This window comes from Echinops telfairi, unplaced genomic scaffold (assembly GCF_000313985.2).
Source record: "Echinops telfairi isolate 266 unplaced genomic scaffold, ASM31398v2 ScPeMD7_23;HRSCAF=83, whole genome shotgun sequence".
NCBI lineage: Eukaryota > Metazoa > Chordata > Mammalia > Afrosoricida > Tenrecidae > Echinops > Echinops telfairi.
Window position 1 is genome coordinate 47,865,705 of NW_022103920.1, and position 18,928 is coordinate 47,884,632.

An 18,928-nucleotide genomic window follows, 5' to 3' on the forward strand; every position below is an offset into this window, starting at 1 on the left:
TGGGAACTAAAGGGGCGAGCAGTGTGTGCAGTGAAGAGCAGGCAGGCAGGAATGTGCACTGGAGCAGGGGTCGGCATGCACGTGTGTGTTTATACTCATTTCACTCCAGAGTGGATTTAAAAGAACATTGTAAGTGCATTAAAAGGGAAAAGTTCCTAAAGGTTTCCTCCCCGCTCCCACTACCATGACTCGAATTCTATCTTGCAAGACTGGCTAGACCACAGGAGGTACACTGGTACAGATAGGAACTGAAAATACAGGGAATCCAGGAAGGATGAGCCCTACAGGACCAGTGGTGTGAGTGGCAAAACAGGGAGGGTAAAGGGAGAATGGGTAGGAAAGAGGGAACCGATTACATGGAACTGTGTGTGACCTCCTCCCTGGGGGACAGACAACCGAAAAGTGGATGAAGGGAGACGTCAGACAGGGCAAGATATGACAAAATACCCATTTATAAACTATCAAGGGCTCATGCGGGAGGGGGCAGCGGGGAGGGAGGGGAAAAATGAGGACCTAATGTCGGGGGTTTCAATGGAGAGAAAATGTTTTGAGAAACAATGTACAAATGCGCTTTACACAATTGATGTGTGTATGGATTGGGATAACAGTTGTATGAGCCCCTAATAAAATGTTAAAAAAAAAAAAAAAGGGAAACTATTGGATATTTGGATCTGGAGAGTCTAGAATGATGAAAAGATTACATTTAAGTGTAATATTAGAACTGCTCTTGTATCCAAAGCAACACTGCCAGAGGTGTCCTTTTTATCCTAAAGGATGAAGACAGATGATTCTGTTTCCCTGGCCCCTTGTGGCCCACTCTGAGAGGCTTCCAGATTCGGTCGTCATTTCGCATATGGCAGAAACATCCCTGCCTGTGGGCTTTATTTGAGTGATCCAAAATAATTCTTCTTATGAGCAGGTCTAAGCAAAGAGAGATTTACCCTAACAGTGCCGTATTCTGGGTCATATTGAATTATGACTTATTCACAGGAAGATCTTCACATGCTATTCTAGGGAGACATGGAAATACTTACCCATGCCCTGACCATTGTATGTTATTGTTCTGGGGTGCTGATGCCTGATCATATGTTGATTATTTTTTTAGCTATCTCTCTTTCTTCAGATACACACACATAACTCATACTTCCATATAATCAAGTCAACTTATCACATTGTTATACCTCCTAAATGTATACAATACCACCGTTCTTAGAATATTTTATAATTCAATTGGCAAAATGAGGCTGGTCATCATGGCAATAACATTTCTATGCCCAATTATTACCCTTTTTGATCAGGGAAGAGAAAAGAGAAGAGTGCTTTTGTCATGGAGGTGGCCAAGTATGATTCATCAAGGGCTACCACAAAGCAAGTGAGATAGGAGGGATTTTGATTAGAAAATAAATAAATTCATTCAAGAGAGTTGTATAAAGCCTTACCACCATTGTATAAAAAGGATTGTCTGAGAACTCAAAACACACTTCTATTAAGTTGATCACCATGACCCTATAGGACAGGGTAGAACTTCCCCTGTGGGTTTCTGAGACTGTAACATCTTATGGGAGTAGAAAGCTTGATCTTTCTCCCATGGAGCAGCTGGTGGCTTTGAACAGTTGAACCTGTGATTAACAACTTACTACATAACAGCGCTGCAGAAACATAGATTGAAGCAGAATGCAGGCTACGTACAAGAACAGCCAGAGAGGCGGGGTTCCGCTAGAAAAGACTAAAGGCATGTCTGAGAAGATGCGAGTAGTCTTACGTACATTACGCTCCATTGCAAAGCCTGTCATTTACCAGGACAGGCTCTTAAAACGTTCACAGTTCATCTTTGTCTCTGTGGAGTGAATGGCATTCATCTCGGTCGTTACCACACAGATCAGTGTTTTACATGTGTGTGTGTGCTCCTGCATCTTGATTTCTTTCCAAATGTTGGCTTTATGAAATCCAAAAGTTTTGGAAGGATTATTGTAACATACTCTTAAAAATACTAAAACCTGCAAACATTACAGCATCAAGTAAAGTCATTGTTAACCTGCCGCACTAATATCGTCTTCTTAGATCCCGTTTGTGAGAGGAAAAGGAAGCAATAAATTTGACCCTAACTTACCACACATTTTAATTGCGCAATACTCCCAGGGGGTGTCAGGGTCAAGAGTATAGCACCATGGCCTCGGCTTGCCATCAGGATTGCGGCAGTAATTATCATCAAAGCCCTTGTCGGGATATCTGCAAACCACACCAAGACAAGTGTCACATAAATCTGCCTGGAAACACCACCTAGCTCTCAACTCACAAGCCATTTCCCACTCACCTTGGGCATTCTGCTGGCTGAGGAAAGGGGAGGTTTTCTACATTCCACCACACACTGATGGCTAACTATTGACTATGAACCCTATTCACTTGCATCTTCTATTAAGTTCAGGGTACCATTCCATTGACTCGTTATTTAGGCTGGCTTTGTGTCTGGCCACTTGTGGATAATCCAAAGCAGAATGCTCTTCTTTGTTTATTTTTAACAGTTTTTTAAGCACTTCATCCACACGTCATAAAATTCAATAATTCAATCATATCAAGAAGAGTTGTACAATTATCACCACATTCAATTCTAGAACATATTCTTCTTCCTTGTACTCATTATTATCCATGTAAATATTTTCTTTTTTCCTAAGCATAGCAAACATCTACACAACATTCTCATAGAACTGACTTAAGGCTGGATTACATCTATACATTCTTATGTAGAATGCTCATTAAGAACATGGCTCCTCTTCTAGGGCAGCCTTTAAGTTCAAACTGAAAGGTATCTTTCAATTGCTTTATTAGGAATGATAGCTCAATTTTGGAAATAGAACCTTTCAAGGTCATGCCCTCACCTCCACCAGAGCAAGAGACAAACTCCATCACACCACTTTCTCCACCACCCCTGCCCCTTAAATTAACAGAGTATTGAAGTGGTGGCTTGATTTTAATTGCTACCATATCTCTTCTGCTCTCACTTAAAAGTAAGAGATGTATTTGCAAAGAGTAGTTTTAATTTTACTTAAATGAATCACCCCACCCCACCCCAACCCCAAGACATGAGAGAAAGAGAGAGAGAGAGAGAGAGAGAGAGAGACCAATCCTAGCAATGCTAAAGGATGGAGGAAATGGAGCTTTTCCAAAAATAGCTTGTATTTTCAGTTCATGTAATTAAAATTATTTTCTTCTTTCAATGAAAATGTTCGACCTTGTCTTTCCTCTTTTTCTTTTAACTATTTATGTTCAAAACCCATTCCTGGGAAAGAAAGAAATAGAATCATTGGCTGGTTTCTCCAGATTGGTTGTCCACATTGGAAATTACAAAAGATACCAAGAAAAGCAACCAGCTATTTTTGTGGGTACCTTTCATTCCCCTTTCTACAGACACGATATATCCTGATGTAGTATAAGGGATCCCATAGCACCTGGGTCCAAGAAGATGCTGCTCTACAAAGAGAGCCACTTAACGTCTACAGTCATCCCTCTGGCACAGCTCCTGCCTGTCAAGGTGTTCAGTGGGGTTGGCTTGTCTCTGTTGGGCTAATGCGGTGAAAACACCTCTGTAAGTGCTTTCCCTCTGCACCCTGTGTTCACTGCAGGAAATTTAACCAAGCCCGGCAAGACTCGTTGGAGAGTTAGCCACTATTCTCATACACCTCAACATGAATCCCTTTGCCCCGATGATGTCCTCTGAATGGCATGGCTCCTGAACAGTTAAGAGAGTTCCAAAATGTATGTTTGTGTCCTAACGGGTAAATAAATTTCAATAGCAATTTGTCATGGAGCAAATAATAGCTTGTAAAAATAATCAACAAAAGCATCGATCCGTGGTGTTTTACCTTTCCGGCAAGAATTTGTGCCGGTGTGGTGTCTGATGATCCCATCGCTGGCAAATCTTGCCTGATTCTGTGTGATCCATGGGACCTCGATAGCTCTCCCCATTGCAGGTCATGCATTCAACTAATAAAATTAAAGTAGGGCACATTAATTTCATCCAACAGCAAGATCAAGAACACCACTGTTCTATTTTTAAAAATAGCAAACCACCTGTTTGATAGAGTCTTTTTAGAAATCTATATACACCAGTCAACTTTAAATTAGGACCTAACATCCATCAATAATGACATAAAATATTCTGCCTCAGAACTCTTCAGGCAGCACAGATCAGATTTCTCTGTCATTGCAGTCATCTGAATCCACTAGAGGGCCAACCTGTTGCCTCTCTAATAATTATTAATTGTACAAAAGACACTGAAACCTGGGCATAGTAGATCAACTCTTATGGACTACTTTTCAATTGTTGGTCTATATGAGTTCATCTAAGTTTTTATATAGGCAGGACGACAGTTATTCTTTCTATATGTACTCCGTCCCTCCCAAACAAGAGTTATACTAATCGAATTTAGTGTGTTATAATGCAAAAATTAAGGTCATAAACAAGACCAGATAGATTGGAGAAGTAGCCTTCAGTTAGAAATCTGGTACTATTCAAAGAATGCAGAAATATGTCAGTGAATATCCATGCTGAGCAGGCCAGTCAGGTTTACAGTCTTAGCTAGCTTAGGATAGGTGACCTGCTATTGAACTCCTAGTATCCACGTCTATCTAAATGTATAAGTGATCTAATTATACAGGGTCTTCGTGATGATCCTGTAAGGCTAATTGACAGTTCTCTTTTGGCTGGCCTCAAATGTCACCCTGAGACTCTGAATCACTTCAGCTAGCTGAAAATGAGACTTCACAAATGGACAGGCTGATTTGTAGCCCGGCAGACATCCTGTGGAATAAATCTTTGCTTGGCTTTTCTCTGGGTCCGGCAAACTTCCCCAAACACATCATTTGTATCTTGTGATTATTGACTTTCTAAGTTGAGCTAAAGTAAGGGGAAAGCACCTAGGTTAAGCTTCATCTGCCAGCATCTAGCCTGATGACGGTTTGCAGTACTTTGGAGTATACTATTAGAATTATTACTTTCGAGCCTTTGCTTTTTTACAATAGAATAGGGTGTTAACTGTTAACTTTCTGAAACACAAGACCATTTGGCTTGAACTTTCTTCATTGCATGCAGTTTAATCCATGAACTAAGACAAGGGACCGATTCAGCTTCCCCCCATTTGAAACTGAGATTCCCCAGACTACAGTCAATGAGCACATGAACTATAAATGAGAGGGGCCCGGGAGCATATCCCTGAAGGTGCTCAGGCTAGCCAAGGTCATTTCCACATTGAAATACTTAACCTAGGCTATGCATCATCACATTTCAGCTTCTCAAATGAACAGAGTACAAGTTTATTTAGTTATCTTTCTAATAAGAATATAAGGTTTGAGACGTTCATAGAAAATGATGTCATCTATCACTGCTATTTGCTCCTTTATATTGAAGGAGAAAGTAGAATAGAATACTGTGTTTGCATATAAGTACACACATGTACAATTTCTAGTCATGCATACTACTCAGGAATCAGAAGATAATCTTCAGCAAACAGTTTGTACCTTCCCTTCTAATGAGAGTGACTATAATTGTGTCTTGGTTGCTGTACTATGGGCATGATTATGAAACATTTTTCCTGGACAGAAAGATGTTTAATTTTCATAAGGAAAATATAACTACACCAAGGAAACAGGTGATTCCATCCATGGTCATTTTCCAGAATAAGTACAGTAAATCAATGCTTCCCCAAACATCATTGTGCACAGCAATCACCTTGTGATCACATTAAGAAGTGAAGTCTGATTCAGGGTGTTTGGGCTGGAGCATTAGTAACAAGCTCCCAAAGAGTACTGATTTTGCAGGCCCATCACCCATACTTTGACCAGCAAAGTTAAAGACAACCTGTTTTATTGTAAAAGTCCTAAGTGTTTGGCAGTGAAAGGTTTTAATGTAGATTTTACTTGGACTTTGAATTGGAGGAAAGGTAAACTATGAAGGGTTAAAATTATGAAATGGCACAGAAACATGAATTAGGATCCTACATGTCTAGGAAGATGAAGGAGCTGGATGTAGCTAAGGACTTGGTGAGGAAAAAAATAAAAAGCTAGCAAGATAATGTTCGGTACTAATCATGAATGAAATGTTTTAATAGGCAATGAAAGCAGGGGTTACATGAGCTCTGTGCTCACATTGAAGATGGGAAGTATGGAATATTTACACATTTTCTGATTAGCTGTATAGGATTTTTAATATATAACACATCATTTGTTCTTTGCATGGAGGAAAACAAGGCTCACAAAAGGTGTAAAGAACTTACCCAGGACAGAAAAAGTCAAACTTGGATCGGGAAGACAGGCCTTCTGACCCGCAGTCTGCTTCTCTCCATTGCTCCTAAGGGCCTTCTACGGCTCACATGCTAATCTGTTTCCGCCACGCTCTAGGTGGCCATGCTTTAGGGTAGACTAAGAGCAATACTCTTAGAAACTCTAATTACTGCCTTCTCCAAACTGCTCTCACCACCCTTGGCCTTCTTGTTTAAAGGGCGTAGGTTGGCCTCCTGCTGAATGCTTACCTCTTGAAGCACTAGAAAAAGGAGTAGATGGGGAAGCAATTAGCTTGCCCATCGCATGGAAGGTGAAAGGCTGAAAACGTCGGTGTTTCACCTGTATCCAACCCTCAAGTTAGCCATAAAATGTAGCTCAAGCATGTCAAAATTTAAACCCAGATTCACTTTTTAAACTTCCACATTTCTAAGAATCTTTGACACTTCCCCAGCTCACTGTTAAATCAATAGTGCAGGGAGAAGCCAAGTCCACCGATTCAAGGAACCAAATAAAAGATCCAACTAGACCAGTGTATGGGGTGAGGGTAGGCATTGTTTTGGCTCTCTCGATGGACGGCAGTGCATTATTTAACGGTTCCAGAACTCTTTTCCCTTTAGAGACACACTAAAAGCAAAATACTGTCCTAAGTCACATAAACACAAATTATGTAAAAATTTCGATTGGTAAGTATGTGTGTGTGCATGTTTCAGTATCTTTCTGGCCTAAATGAAAGAACTTTATAAAAGCTATGCATTCATCACAGTATAAATAGGGTTAAGGTAACATGTATCTCCTAAAAAAAAATATATCTTGTATTCCACTTTTCTCAGTCATGAAAACACAGGTAATCTGAGTTTACAGAAAAATAATTATTTTGAAAGTATTTGAATCTATTTTTAATCAATGTTCTTTCTACACTAGTAAGAGCAGTCTCCAAGAAAGAAAAAGCCATGTTTGTAATTACTTTAGCACACAAAATGTTTAAAATGTAACAATTTTAAAAATCTCATAAATTCAATTTATAGTTAATCATTTTATTTAGATCTTTGTCTCTAAATCTTTCTCCACATGTATGTGAAACTGCAGCAGTATCATTGGGAGAGTTTAAATATAAGGCCCTAAAATATAAAGGTTTGATGATGGATTGATAAAAATGTATTTACTTTAATATTTGACAATCATTCCAGCAGACATGTGTCCCAGTGGCTAATATTTGTTTGTTTTAAATCCATAGCAAGTGCTAAAGTAAGCAGTGAGATTTCACAACTCCAATTTTCTATAATTTTTCAAGTAGACATTAATGGTAATATTTCTTTTACGTAACTATGTTGTTGTTGTTGCTGTTTTGCACCCATGACCACATGTTACAGGATAGAACTGCCACTTACAGTTCTCTTGGTCGTAATCTCTATGGAAGCAAATCTCCAAGTTTTTCTCCCACAAAACCACTAGGTAAGTTTGAACTCTCAAACTTTCAGTCAGCAACCAAGCTGTTACCGGTGGACACCACCAGGGCTTTGATTACATAACCAGATGAGGTCCAGAATGCAATAAACGGTATTTGTTTCCTTCAGAATTCTTAACATTCTTCAAAGCTTTAAGTCATAGGAAAAAATATTGATATTGGACAATAGAGATCAGATATATTTATTTTACAAATTAGAATTTCAAGCAAATATGAGTTGACTATTTATCTCAGAGCTTAATGGTTGTAAAAATGTCATCGAATACATACTGTTCTATATAACCTCTTCAAAGAAACCAGGCGAAGTTTGACTACAGATATTTTTATCTAATTTTAAGTATACAAAATGATTTGATAATTACTTCCTCATCCATAATGATGAGGGGTAAATGGAACCTGTCAAATTAATTCCACTTGATGGAAATGGCTGATCCACTCATTGACTTGAGCATTCAGAATGTTGATGTTTCTCATATCTTTATTTTTGATATGAAAATTTGTATTATGCCTACACTATTTTGTGTCTATTACCTATTTTATAAACAACTCTGGGTTTTTTTCTATATTAATGTGTTGAAAATGCTTTGTATTGGGGTCCTTTTCATGAGAGTCCTGCTAAAACATTCTTCAGCTTAGCTTGGATTTAGTTATCACAGTTCATTCCAGGCTCCGGGAACTATGCTCACCCTACAGGGCAGATGTCGGTTCAGTCTCTCAGGGGGAGGTGATGCTATGTGTGTCATACTTCTAATTGTCTCCAGAAAGAGCACATGTGTGACCTTCAGTGTCACGGGGACCCCGATCATACTAATGAGCAGAGCTCTCTCCTGAGGGAAGTACAATGCCCTTAAATTAGCAATAAAGATAGTAGAGAGTTACGTCCTAATGAAATAGGAAGAGTTAGAAGATGGCTTTCCCACTGCTTGTTTTGCGCCATTTACTATTATAAATCACCGGCCAATCAGTCCAGGTCCCTACCACTCTACTTTGATGGCGGAACTTCTTGTAAAACAGGGATGGGAAACCTCAATCCCACAAGGATTAATCAGATAACATAAGACTTGGCTTATGTAAATTGACCAAGTTGCTTGTCTATAAAAATAGCTTGCTAGGTCAAGGAAGACCAATCAACAAGATATCTTGCCAATGATTTTCAAGTTTAGAAAACTGGTATTTGGTAGTTCTCTGAAAGCAGGAACATTTTGCTTCCATGTGTAAATTTATGACAAATATTTATTACAAACTTGCTCATACAAAACAGACTTGTCCATAACGTTATCACAGATAAGTTTATTATTTTTAAAAGAAAACAATGAAGGAATTTATAGTGAACAGAATATGATATGAAATGGAAACTGAGAATTTACAAACAAAAGGTGGAACTGGCTGTAGCACATGAAGTTAGAAATTTAACTAACAACAAAAACAAATTCACATTCTCTGTGACAATTAGCAAACAGTAGCCTTTACTTGCATATGATAAATATCAACCTAGTATTAAATATATATTTATAGAAAAATATGTTTAAATGTCTTAGTTAACAACAAATAGGTATGATACCTTACTATAAAAAGTGGACAGCTTTCCAGTAACCCCCATCTCTAAATATTTGAAAATTCTATGAAATTTCTAACAGAATTTAATCCTTATTTCATTTGCAATTTTAGAATTTTGGTATCTGACAGAATTAAAAAATAAAATAAAACAACAAAAGACTCCCCAGCTATTCACTTGCCAGGTGGCTAAGAAAATCACACCACGTACAATGCTGAAACGGTTACGCTTCCATCTTTTCGGCTATTTAGTTTTCCAGTACAGAAGTCAGGAGACTGCCCATTCATGCTGTGAGAGCAGGTAAGAATATAGACATGGGTTTAGGGTGCTGGCCTTCAAGACAGCTCAGGACCCATCACTTTGATCTCTGCAGATATATTCTGAATGGGACTCAGTTCCATTCTCTGTGTGTCCAATTTGGTTCTAGTCACATTGCCACCAAAACACACCTGGGGCCTAGCAAACTGTCAGTTCCTGCTTCCTTGCTCTCCTCTGAGCTCCTGCACTTGCACCACATCACTTCAAGGTAGACTTGGCAAACCTTGGGCGGAAGCATTGCTAATAAAGGGTTACATTCGATTTGTCCCCTTCCAAGTAATGCACAGGAATGTGTTTTGATATTACCTTTGAGATGATATGCAGGACTACATTTTGAGGTCCGTGAGCTCAAGAAGGTACTTTATTAAGTCACCTTTACTCTCTTCAGAGGACTGCCTGAGGCCATGCTGAAACTGAAACTAGTAACACATCCCATTCTCTTCGATCAATCTGGTGACCATTATAGTTTTTCAAAGTAGCATGTAAAATTGCTAAATTATATATATCTTCGTCTCTGATTGAACAGCATATGTATTGTGATTTGATTGTTTTTGTTAACCTTTAATGCAAGTTACAGTTCCACACAGAGGGGAACAGAGAGCCCCAGATCGCATTCAGGTTCATTTACCTTCTGAACACTGAGGAATGTCACAGACTTCGTAGCGTACCTCGGGATTGCTTGTGAAACACCATGGTCCCCCTTCTTCTCCTCGAGGATTTCGACAGTAGTTTTCCTGTAGATCTTTACCTCGATAGCTCGAAGGCAAAAAGCTAGTTTTAAAATGATAATCGTCACAGTATAAGAGCATGCAAATTTATTTTAGATCTACCAGTTCTACTAATTAATGGGTATATGTTTCCTGCAAATAGACAAACCCTTTATTTAATCTCAGACCTTGAAATATATTTTAATTCAAATTCTGCCATTTCCCACCATTCCAAACATAACTAAAAGCTCATAAAATTTAACATAGTTACATTTCAACATCAGAATAAGTTATGAATGAACAGTCTGTAGATTCGCTAAGAGAAAACTGTTCTACAATTCAGTTGAAATTGTCTGAATGACAATTTCAAAACTTAACTCAGAGGTAACTTGTGGTTAGCCAAGGCCAATTAAGAGAGAACTGGGAAACAGTGCCATTAACCTTGACCTCTCCCTGTGTCACTGCTCATCAAAAATCACGATTGTTTATTGTTTTTGAAGAAACATATAAAGAATAAAGACAAGAAGGGGGGAAAAGCACACCTATTGCCATTGAGTCAAGATTAATTTTGTATGAGAACAGCCTTGTCTTTGCCCGGAGAGAGGATGTTGTTATTGACATGCCCACCTTGAGGTTAGCAGCCTAACCCACACTGCCACCAGGTCCCTGCAACGAGTCTTGTATGAGAACAGCCTTGTCTTTGCCCGGAGAGAGGTTGTTGTTATTGACATGCCCACCTTGAGGTTAGCAGCCTAACCCACACTGCCACCAGGTCCCTGCAACAAGTCTTCTCTACAGCTGAGAAAGGGACTGATGACAGCGTATGTACAACTCTCGGATTAAATTAAACCTGGACTTAAGTTTGAAGTCTTTGTCACTAACTATATGATTCCAGCAAGTAATTTACCCTCTCTTAGCCTAAGCTGGGAGCCGTGGTGGCGGAGCGGTTCTGCACGGGGCTACCAGCACAGAGCTTTCGGCCCTCCACGAGAGTGGTTGTCTGGGAAACTCACAGAGGTAGTGCCTGTCCCTAAGGGTCGGCACCAACTCGATGGCAGAGTGTTTTGAGCCTAAGATGAGCCCTAGTGGTGTAGTGGGTAATTGTTAGGTCAGTAGTTTGAAACCACAGCTAGCTCAAAGGGAGAAAGATGAGGCTTTCTACTGGCATAAATATTTAGTGTCAGTATGCTAAAGAAAAAAAAAAAGATTTTTTTTGGTTGTTTTTGTTATAAAGAATAAAGGAAAAACCAAAAAAAGACTCCATTTGACTTCTAGTGAAATTCACTCTTGGAAGCAGCAGGGGCTGCTCCGGTCTGTCCCTCTGGTCTCACTGTGAGCTGGAATTACCTCGACGGTCGTGAGTTAGGTATTTTTTAGTTTAAGTTAGCTTATCTGCACACTGAATATAGTGACACATTATAACATCTTGCATGGCTGTTTTTAAAAGTGCCAAGAGAAAATGGAGTTCTGTTGTGGTGTGGCATTCAGTCAATCCCAACCTGTCGCGACCCCAGAAGGCTGAAGTGCCCCATGGGGTTTTCTAGCCTAAGCCATGGTATTTCCAAACAACTCCTCAGCAGCAGACAGTTGGGCACTGAATAGGGATGACTCGGGAAGAAAGGATGCATTTCCAGCACAATGCTGGTTCAGAAGACTGACAATACCACGGACTGCCAACGGAAGAAACAAATCTGTCTTGGCAGAAGAAGGGCCAGGATGCGCCTCAGACGCAAGGCTAGTGAGACTTCATCTCATGGACTTTGGATGTGCGATCAGGAGAGACCAGTCCCAGGAAAAGGCCATCATGCTTGGTAAATTAGAAGGGCAGCAAAAAGAAGACAGTGGAAGAGATGGATTGACACCGTGGCCACCCTGGGTTCCAAGATCACGCCCATTGTGACGGGGCAGAGGATCAGGCAGTGGCTTGTGTCTGTCATACACAAAGTGTCGCTCTGAGCCGGGACAGACTTGATGGCATCTAACAACAACGACCTTTCGAAAAGCAGGTCTGGGGGTCTTTTCTCCTGGTCAGCTGACCTTTCAGTTAGCAGCCACGCCCTTAACTGTCCCACCACCAGGGTTCCTTGAGTTAGTATTTAAGAACTTAAATAAACTCTGCATTTTATTATGCACACTCCAATTAGTAGTCTCTACTCTGTCAAATGAAAGGCAAAATCACTTATTTTCTGATAATTGTGTCAGTTTGGACTGTGACTAGAGTTCGGTGCTCCTAGCTTTGGTTCATAATAGTAGACCATTTGATAAAAGGATACAGTGAATTATTTGTACTTCAACTTTCAATAGTTATAGTTTTGTTATCAACATAAGGTATTTCAATACAGCCTTAACTCCAAATCCATTTTATTGTATTTGTCCGCTACACTGCATTCAAAGAAAAACGCAAATAGTATCTATCTAGAGGAAACACCTGCAGCATTGGTGGGGCAGGGGTGAAAGTGCTCAGACTCACCAAAAGGTCAGCGGAAATCCACTGACGTCCTATAAATGTGCAACTTTGGAAACCATTGACAGCAGCTCTACGCTGTCCTGTCGTGTCCCCGTGAGTCACAAAGTACTGGGTGGCAGTGGGTTTGATCTAAGGTTGCTACAAGTTGAAGGAAGTGAATTCTTACAAAGTATTTTTTCTTTTTTATGTTATGGGTGGTAATTACTAATGAACTAGATAGTGATTTTAGCACATGCTAATGAAAGAAAGAAAGAGATCTCGGTTGAATTGATTCTGACTCAAGGCGACTCTACAGGACTGAGCAGGACCCAGAAGGTACCAAAGCTCTGTCTTTACAGACGCAGACTAGCTGCAGGTAGGTTTCACCTGCTCACCTTTCAGTTAAAGGTAGAACATCTACTCCCTGCTCCATCACTGCTCCTGCATCTTAAATACAATATGGGAAATATCTACAGTTTTAGGAAGAACGTTGGTTCCATACACACACACAAAAATAAGTGCACACATATATACACATATACCTGCCCAGTGGATTTGTAAAGCCACAAGGAAGCTGCGATGAACTAGTGAGGGAATTAAAAAATCAGTAGGGAAAAAATACAGGTATGAAGGCAGAGAAATAAATTACAAATGGGTTAAAGACAATTTAATTAATTTTGCTGGAGTTAATAAATCTAAAAATATAGAGAAAAAATATAAACTAATTCCCACCATTTAGTATTAATCCATATCAAATTTCTTTTAGGATAGAGACAATAAAAAGCAGGCTGGATAATATCTTCATTTCTAGTGTATATGTAATATACAATAGTAGAATATCTTCTGCCCTAGATAACTAATTTTCTCTGTATTTCTTGTTGCATTCCCTGGCTCCTTTCTCATTCCATCCCTACAAGGGAAGAAGACTAGTCCAGATCTTTTTAAGCATATTTTCACTCAACAAACATTATTGAAAACTTATTATATATAAAGCTTGTGGTATTTCATAGGCTTGGTAATAAAACTTTTATTCAAATATCTATACATAATATCATTGGCAATTTTTACTGTTAGTAAGGTTTTGAAATAAGTGAGTATATGTCTTAGACCACGTTATATCAAAATAGGCTTTGAAATATAAATTAGATTTTCTAAGTGATAGTCTCTTTTCTTTCCATATAAATTATGTTCATAGGAAACTTGATCTAGTCCATCATCTGCTTCATTAATGAATACTAGGTTGCAATGAAGGACACAGATGTAGATATCAAGTCACCTGATTTTCTGGTTAAGCTTCTAAAGTAATTTCATCATCTATCATCATCTACCCATTAAGCCACTTGTGAAAAAAAATTAATGTAGAAAGTCAACAATAAATCACTTCTCCAGCCAGAGATCTATTTTTTTCATTTCTTGTGAAATTAAGCTTTGGTTAACACATAACTAAAAATGGTTAAGTTATCCTGCAGCTATTCCAACAAGTCTCTAATTGATGAAAATTAAGTGTGTACCAAAAATAAAAGATGTGATTAATATACAAGATCTCCCCAGCCATAAACCTTCATATAACAAGGAAATGTTCCTTGGTAAAATGGCTTATTGGACTAAGGAGCCAGTTCCCAGGGAGATCTATTACACCTTACTCGTCTAGCAGAGAATCACAATCTTGGAGTATTTGGGTTGAAATTAGACCTCTACTAGGTCAGATTGGTGCACTCTCCTGGATTGTGGAAGGGTTGATTTCAAATCAACCCTTTTGTTCATTAAAAACATTTCTTCAAGGACAGATTTACTATTTAATTTTTTTTCTCCTTCAGTCATTTCAGGATACCTGAAAATACTTGAGAATGATCGAACCAATTATGCATGCCTACATATTTCTTTTATCAATATAGGGATCACAGCATTAGTGTGACAGTCTCATATAACTGTAAGTTACCAATTTGGTCACCTATTGTCTGTTGTTAGTTAGCCTGAGGTCACAGTTTTGATCTCAATATTGAACTTTTTTCTTCTTGATTTAGTGAGAGTCGATTGATAAATCTTACTTTTTTTACTCATAGAGACCCTGCTTGGCAGGGTAGAACTGCCCCTGTGTGTTTTCGAGTCTGTAGATCTTTACTGTAACAGTAAACCTCATCTTCCTCCCATGCAGTGACGGGGGTTTCAAACTGCTGACTTTTGTGGATAGCAGCCCAGCTTGTAACCCACGGTGCCACCCAGGTGTCAGGTGACCCAGTTCAGTGAGACTCTGCTTACTAAAGTAAAATCAGCTTGCACTCATTTGTCAAAAAAACAGTGAAGTGGAATAAGAAGTGGATTCATCAAGGTAAAGCCAACACGACTTTCGTGAAAATAACTCCCAGTATTACTCTGCTTGAGTCTACCGAGTACACTCTCTGTGGTGTGGCAAATACGCCATGTCCTCTTGGGAAGAGCACTCGACATATCACGGCTTACACTCTAGACACACCACTACTAGATGTGCATAGCTCTGCGCAGGCTACTAGGGCTCTTTGTACTCAAGAGTCAGTATACATAAAATAGAACTAAATAAAAGCACCTACATTAGGTGGTTCTTTGAAGATTACATGAGATAAACTAGATACCCTGCACAGCAAAGTGTTTGGCACATGATATACTTTCATTCACATGTTTGTAAACTGAGGGAATGGTTATTTTGTTTAATTTGCATTAACGTTAAATCATCCAGTGCATTAATAACCAGGAGGATACCGTTCAAAACTATTTCAATTCCTGTTGACTTTATTTGTGAGATAAACCTTGAAAAATCTCTTGCTGCAGTTAGTGGATATTAGGTAACCATGCTTCTTTTCCATAATGACTAAAACTCTCAATCTAATGAGCCTAGGGGTTATAATGGTGACTCATCTTTAAATGATATTCATGTTACAATGAACACAATTGTCCTTTTACATGTAGACAGTAATCTCCACAGAATTAGGTTTTCCCCAGTCACTAGGCAAAAGATGTCATGGGAAAACTGGCCAATATGAGGCTTGAATCTTTAGTTTTAACTTTAGCTGCATGTTGGAATCATTTGGAAGCTTTCAAAACTACTTGACTGGACCCCAGGTTATCCCCAAGGGATTCTGACTGAAGTGGCCGTGTTGTTCGATTATTTAAGAATTCTACAGCAGGTGGATTTAATGTGCAGCCAAAGTCGAGCACCATCAAGATCATGGAACACGGGTAAGGTCAGAGCTGGAGTCACCCGGGCTTTATCACAGTCTCTCCTGCTGCTTCCTGCTGTCCTTCTCAAAGGCAAAGAGAAAGGGCAAGAGAAACATTTTATTTGAAATCACATGCTTTTTTTACAAACACAAGCTCTACCAATTGAGACACAGGAATAAAATAATAATAAGCCATATCTTTACAATAAACAGGTTATTGTTATTTTGCTAAATATTGGTAATGAGTTCACCGTCATCTCAGCCAAATACAATGTAGCAAAGCTGACTAAATTAATGTAAAACTGGAGGATTGTTCTGGAGGAGTGGAATTATTCATGCATGTTTTGAAAAGAGCCATTCCCTCCTCTGTTCTTCCTGCTGTTCTTACCTGTGTTCGTGTGGGATCATGGAATTCCAGGGCTGACATTTGATGCCACTCTTAGTGATAGATACTGTTCCCTTATAGCTGCCGCCTTTACCAATGATGCAGTTTCTAATGTAATCTATTGGGATAGAGTAGAAATAACTATTATAAGTAGGTGACATGTACACTGTATTTAATGAGAAAAATGAAACCATATTTTAACCTGTAAGTAATTAGCTCATAAATGATTTCAAGCTTCTACTAGTATTTTCTAAGTAATATATTTGAGAATAATCCCCCAAAAAATATTATTGAAAAGTTTTCATTTGCTGCAGAGATTACTCTCTGTAACTAACATGACTTACTCGATGGGCAAAACTTAATTTGGCAGATTGACTCGTACAAGTATATTTCCTTAATTTACCTTAGCAAAATGTTAAGCACAAAAATTAAGTAATTTAAAGCCTATATTGAATTTAGCAAACTAAAGTAATTATGTAATTAAATCATATATTATTTGAATTTCAATTAAATTTATTAAGAATTGAGTGAATGTATCTTTATCTCATAGAATTGCGTGGGCCTCTGTATATGCGCACATGAGGAGGTGAGAAAGACATGGAACGGGACATCGCCTTATGTTGATTATTGTCTTACAGGGCAACCACACTGTAATGAATTTACCTTCTTATGAAGTATTTAGGCTGAAATCAATTACCTTTGTTTTCATACAGGTCAAACTCATGGCCGAATTCTTTTTTCACTCCACTTGACATGCTATTGAAGGGGAACCAGAGGCATCGTTTCTTTGCCTTATCAAAAACAAAGGCCCTGGAAAAAAATAATCCAAATGAAAAGTAGGAATACTATTACAGATACTTTTTAAAGAATATAATTTAAAAAAAAAAGAATATAGACGTGGTTACCAATGCATCTTGCATTGTCAAATACACATAGACACATGACTGGGTTTTAACATGGCAGTTTTGATGACCAAAGAACTAAGAACAAAATTAAACGTTGGTAGTCTAGGATGGTTCAAACAATTTGTGTGGCATCTAAACGAAAGGTTGGTGATTTGAGTTGACCCATAGGTGCCTCATAAGAAAAGCCTGGTGATTGATTTCCTAAATCCTAAAAAATTAGACATCGAAAACCCTACGGAACACAATCCTCCTCTGACAAACACAGGGTCACCGTGCAACTGTGTTCCTTATTAGATATGGATTGAAATATTAGCTTGAATGCTGTTTGGAACAGTCACGTGTTATGCTGGATAGCTTTTAGCAGAAGTAGAGCGTCAACAATAAAATCCATGTAAAACTTGACTACTGAAATTATTTTTGTTCAGCGTGAAGACTAAAAGATTTCATTTATATACAAATATATATACAAGTGATTATATTTGAAACGTCATGAATAAAATCCCTGTTTATACTTAAATGAAGTATTTGCTAAAAATGACATTTCCTAATGTGTAATAGACAAATGACCTCCATCAGAAGGTTCTTCTAGAAAAATGGATCTGAAATCAAATAACTGCAAATTTTGCATGAAGTTACAGATTTCCGTTATTTTATTTTAAATTTCCTTATAGCTGCCATTCTTAGTAAGTTATAAAGCAGTGAAGAATATTAAAGGTTACAAAATCTTGCTACATGGATAAGTGTTTATTTATGCCAATGTTGTCCTTATAGATCTGTTTGCACAGGCATTTGATTACAAATACGAATATCAGAAAATATATTTTTGATATATCATCTTGAAGAAAAGTTGCTTAAATGTTTTACTTCAAAAATTGCCTGTTCTTTAGCGAAGTATGGTAGATAACTTGTAGTTTTGTTCATTAAAACATCTTTCTAGAGTTTTTCTAAGTCTTTTCTATACCAAAATAAAATCAATGAATAAATCCCTTAATGAAGAATAGCGTACAAACCAAACCTGGTGCCACAGAGTCAGTTCGACTTATAGTGACCCCCTTGCACAGAGTAAAACAGCCACACAGTCTCCCCATGATATAATCTCGACACAAGCAGGCTGACGTAATTTTCTACATTGAAGAGACTGGTGGGTTCAAGTTGCCAATCTTTCCCTTAGCGGATGAGTTCTTAGTCATTGCACCAACAGGGCTCTTGTAGAACACCAATGAATACAGAACACAGCAAGTATCATTACTTGCAATAGAGGAAAGGAAGTTGGAATTATGAATGCTCTTCCTTCTGTTAAGGAATGGCATTAAAAATTTCCTCATCCTGTGGGGAAGAGATGAGCCAATCAGGGTGCAGGGTAGCAATGATGAAACATAAAACTTTCCTCTAGTTCTTTAATGCTCACCACCCCCCCCCATCATGATCCAAATTCTACCTTACAAACCCGGCTAGACCGGAGGATGTACATTGTACAGATAGCAACAGGTGACACAGTGAATCCAGGACAGATGACTCCTTCAGGACCAGTGGTGAGAGGGGCGATGCCTGGAGGGTGAAGGGAATGTGGGGTAGAAAGGGAGAACCAATTACAAGAATCTAAGTATTGCCTCCTCCCTGGGGGATGGACAGCAGAGAAGAGGGTGGAGGGAAACATCAGACAGGGTAACTTATGAC

The 18,928-nt window shown here is 38.6% G+C and overlaps 1 protein-coding gene across 2 annotated transcripts in view; it reads right to left on the bottom strand.

Annotated features, from left to right (window-relative positions):
- The window catches only part of HGF (hepatocyte growth factor), a 71,341-nt gene that overhangs the window by 41,044 nt on the left and 11,369 nt on the right, over positions 1-18,928 (bottom strand). Inside the window, exons 3-7 of one of the 2 annotated variants that reach the window (XM_045288777.1) lie at positions 17,044-17,156; positions 16,350-16,464; positions 10,243-10,370; positions 3,861-3,981; positions 2,111-2,229 (exon numbers count right to left, since the gene is read on the bottom strand). In XM_045288777.1, coding sequence (XP_045144712.1) covers positions 2,111-2,229; positions 3,861-3,981; positions 10,243-10,370; positions 16,350-16,464; positions 17,044-17,156 — 596 coding nt within the window. Of the gene's footprint in view, positions 1-2,110; positions 2,230-3,860; positions 3,982-10,242; positions 10,386-16,349; positions 16,465-17,043; positions 17,157-18,928 lie in introns of both variants that reach the window. The other variant, XM_004702627.2, reaches the window with a different exon arrangement.